At 72.6% G+C, this 1597-nt stretch overlaps 1 protein-coding gene across 1 annotated transcript; it reads right to left on the reverse strand.

Annotated features, from left to right (window-relative positions):
* Nucleotides 1-6: 6 nt before the first annotated feature.
* LOC113962137 (skin secretory protein xP2-like) lies at nt 7-1350 on the reverse strand (the record flags this gene model as incomplete). The annotated part of the gene is made up of 2 exons (XM_027672941.1): nt 1104-1350; nt 7-653 (listed from the first exon to the last, which is right to left on the reverse strand). Coding segments are annotated over exons 1-2 (894 nt in total), but the record flags the coding sequence as incomplete, so codon positions are not given.
* Between the last annotated feature and the right edge of the window lie 247 nt (nt 1351-1597).

Consider the following 1597-nt stretch of genomic DNA (forward strand, 5'->3'; position numbering starts at 1 on the left):
CCCCGCCGGGGTTTCCTCCCGCACCGCATCCTCAGGGATTGTCCCCGGCGGGGCTACATCCTGCCCTGCATCCTCAGGGATAGTCCCCGAGGGGGCCGCATCCTGCCCCACGTCCTCAGGGATTGTCCCCACCGGGATTTCCTCCTGCCCCGCATCCTCAGGGATTGTCCCTGCCGGGATTTCCTCCTGCCCCGCATCCTCAGGGATTGTCCCAGCCAGGGCTTCCTCCCGCACCTCCTCGGGCCCTGTCCCAGCCGGGGCCGCCTCCCGCACCGCATCCTCAGGGTCTATCCCCGACGGGGCTTCCTCCCGGACCGCATCCTCAGGGACTGTCCCCGCAGGGACTCCCTCCTGCCCCTCAGCCTCGGGGACTGTCCCCAGCGCATTCTCGGGCTCTGTCCCAGCCGGGCTTTCCTCCCGCACCGCATCCTCGGGGACTGTCCCCGCCGGGGCCGCCCCTTCCTCAGGGACTGTCCCAGCCGGGGTTCCCTCCTGCCCCTCATCCTGGGGGACCGGCTCCCTCGGGGTTGCCTCCCGCACATCCTCGGGGACCGTCCCCAGAGCCTCCTCGGGGACTGCGCCCGTCGGGGCTGCCTCCTGCACCTCATCCTTGGGGCCTGTCCCCGACGCCTCCCCGGGCTCTGTCCCCTCTGGGACCGCCTGTCCTGGCACCTGCCCGGGCTCTGTCCCCGACGGGGCTGTCCCCTCTGCGGACTCGATCCCCGACCGGACTGTCCCCTCTGCCTCTCCGGGCTCTGTCCCCGACGGGACTGTCCCCTTTGCGGACTCGATCCCCGACAGGACTGTCCCCTCTGCCTCCCCAGGCTCTGTCTCCGACGGGACTGCCCCCTCTGCCTCTCCGGGCTCTGTCCCCGACGGGACTGTCCCCTCTGCCTCTCGAGGCTCTGTCCCCGACAAGACTGTTCCCTCTCCGGGTTCTATCCCCGACGAGACTGTCCTCTCTACCTCTGCGGGTTCTGTCCCCAACCGGACTGTCCCCTCTGCTTCTACCGGGACTGTCGCCTCCTCCTCGGGCTCTTTCTCTGTCGGGGCTTCCTCCCTCACCCCCTCCTCTGGCTCTGCCCCTCCCGGGACCACCGCCACGTCCTCGGGCTCTGTCCCCTTCGGAACCACGGCCGCGTCCTCGGGCTCTTTCCCCACCGGGGCCCCTTCTTCGTGCTCCGTCCCCGCCGGGGCCATCACCGCGTCCTCGGGCTCTGTCCCGTTCGGACCTTCGGCCGCGTCCCGGGGCTCTGTCCCCGCCGCTGCCGCCGCCTCTCCCTCGGGCTCTGCCCTGCCCGGCGCGGAGCCCTCGGGCTCGTCCGCCCCTCCCGACTCCCCCCGTGGCATCCCCGAGTCCCCCGGGCTGTCGCCGCCGGGGTCTCGCTGCTCCTCTCCCGGTCCCCCCGGTCCCTCGGGGGATCCGCTCCCCGTCCCTGCACCGTCCCCGGGGGGCTCCAGCCCCGCTCCCCCGCTCGGCCCCTCACCGGGAGGGTCCGGGGGCTCCGCCGCCCCCTCGGGGGTCACCCCGGGCTGCGCTTCCTCATCTCCTCCTCCTCCTCCTCCTCCTCCTCCTCCCCGCGGGACATCGCTCCCC

Source organism: Neopelma chrysocephalum, unplaced genomic scaffold, assembly GCF_003984885.1.
Source record: "Neopelma chrysocephalum unplaced genomic scaffold, ASM398488v2 Primary Assembly neopelma1_110773, whole genome shotgun sequence".
NCBI lineage: Eukaryota > Metazoa > Chordata > Aves > Passeriformes > Pipridae > Neopelma > Neopelma chrysocephalum.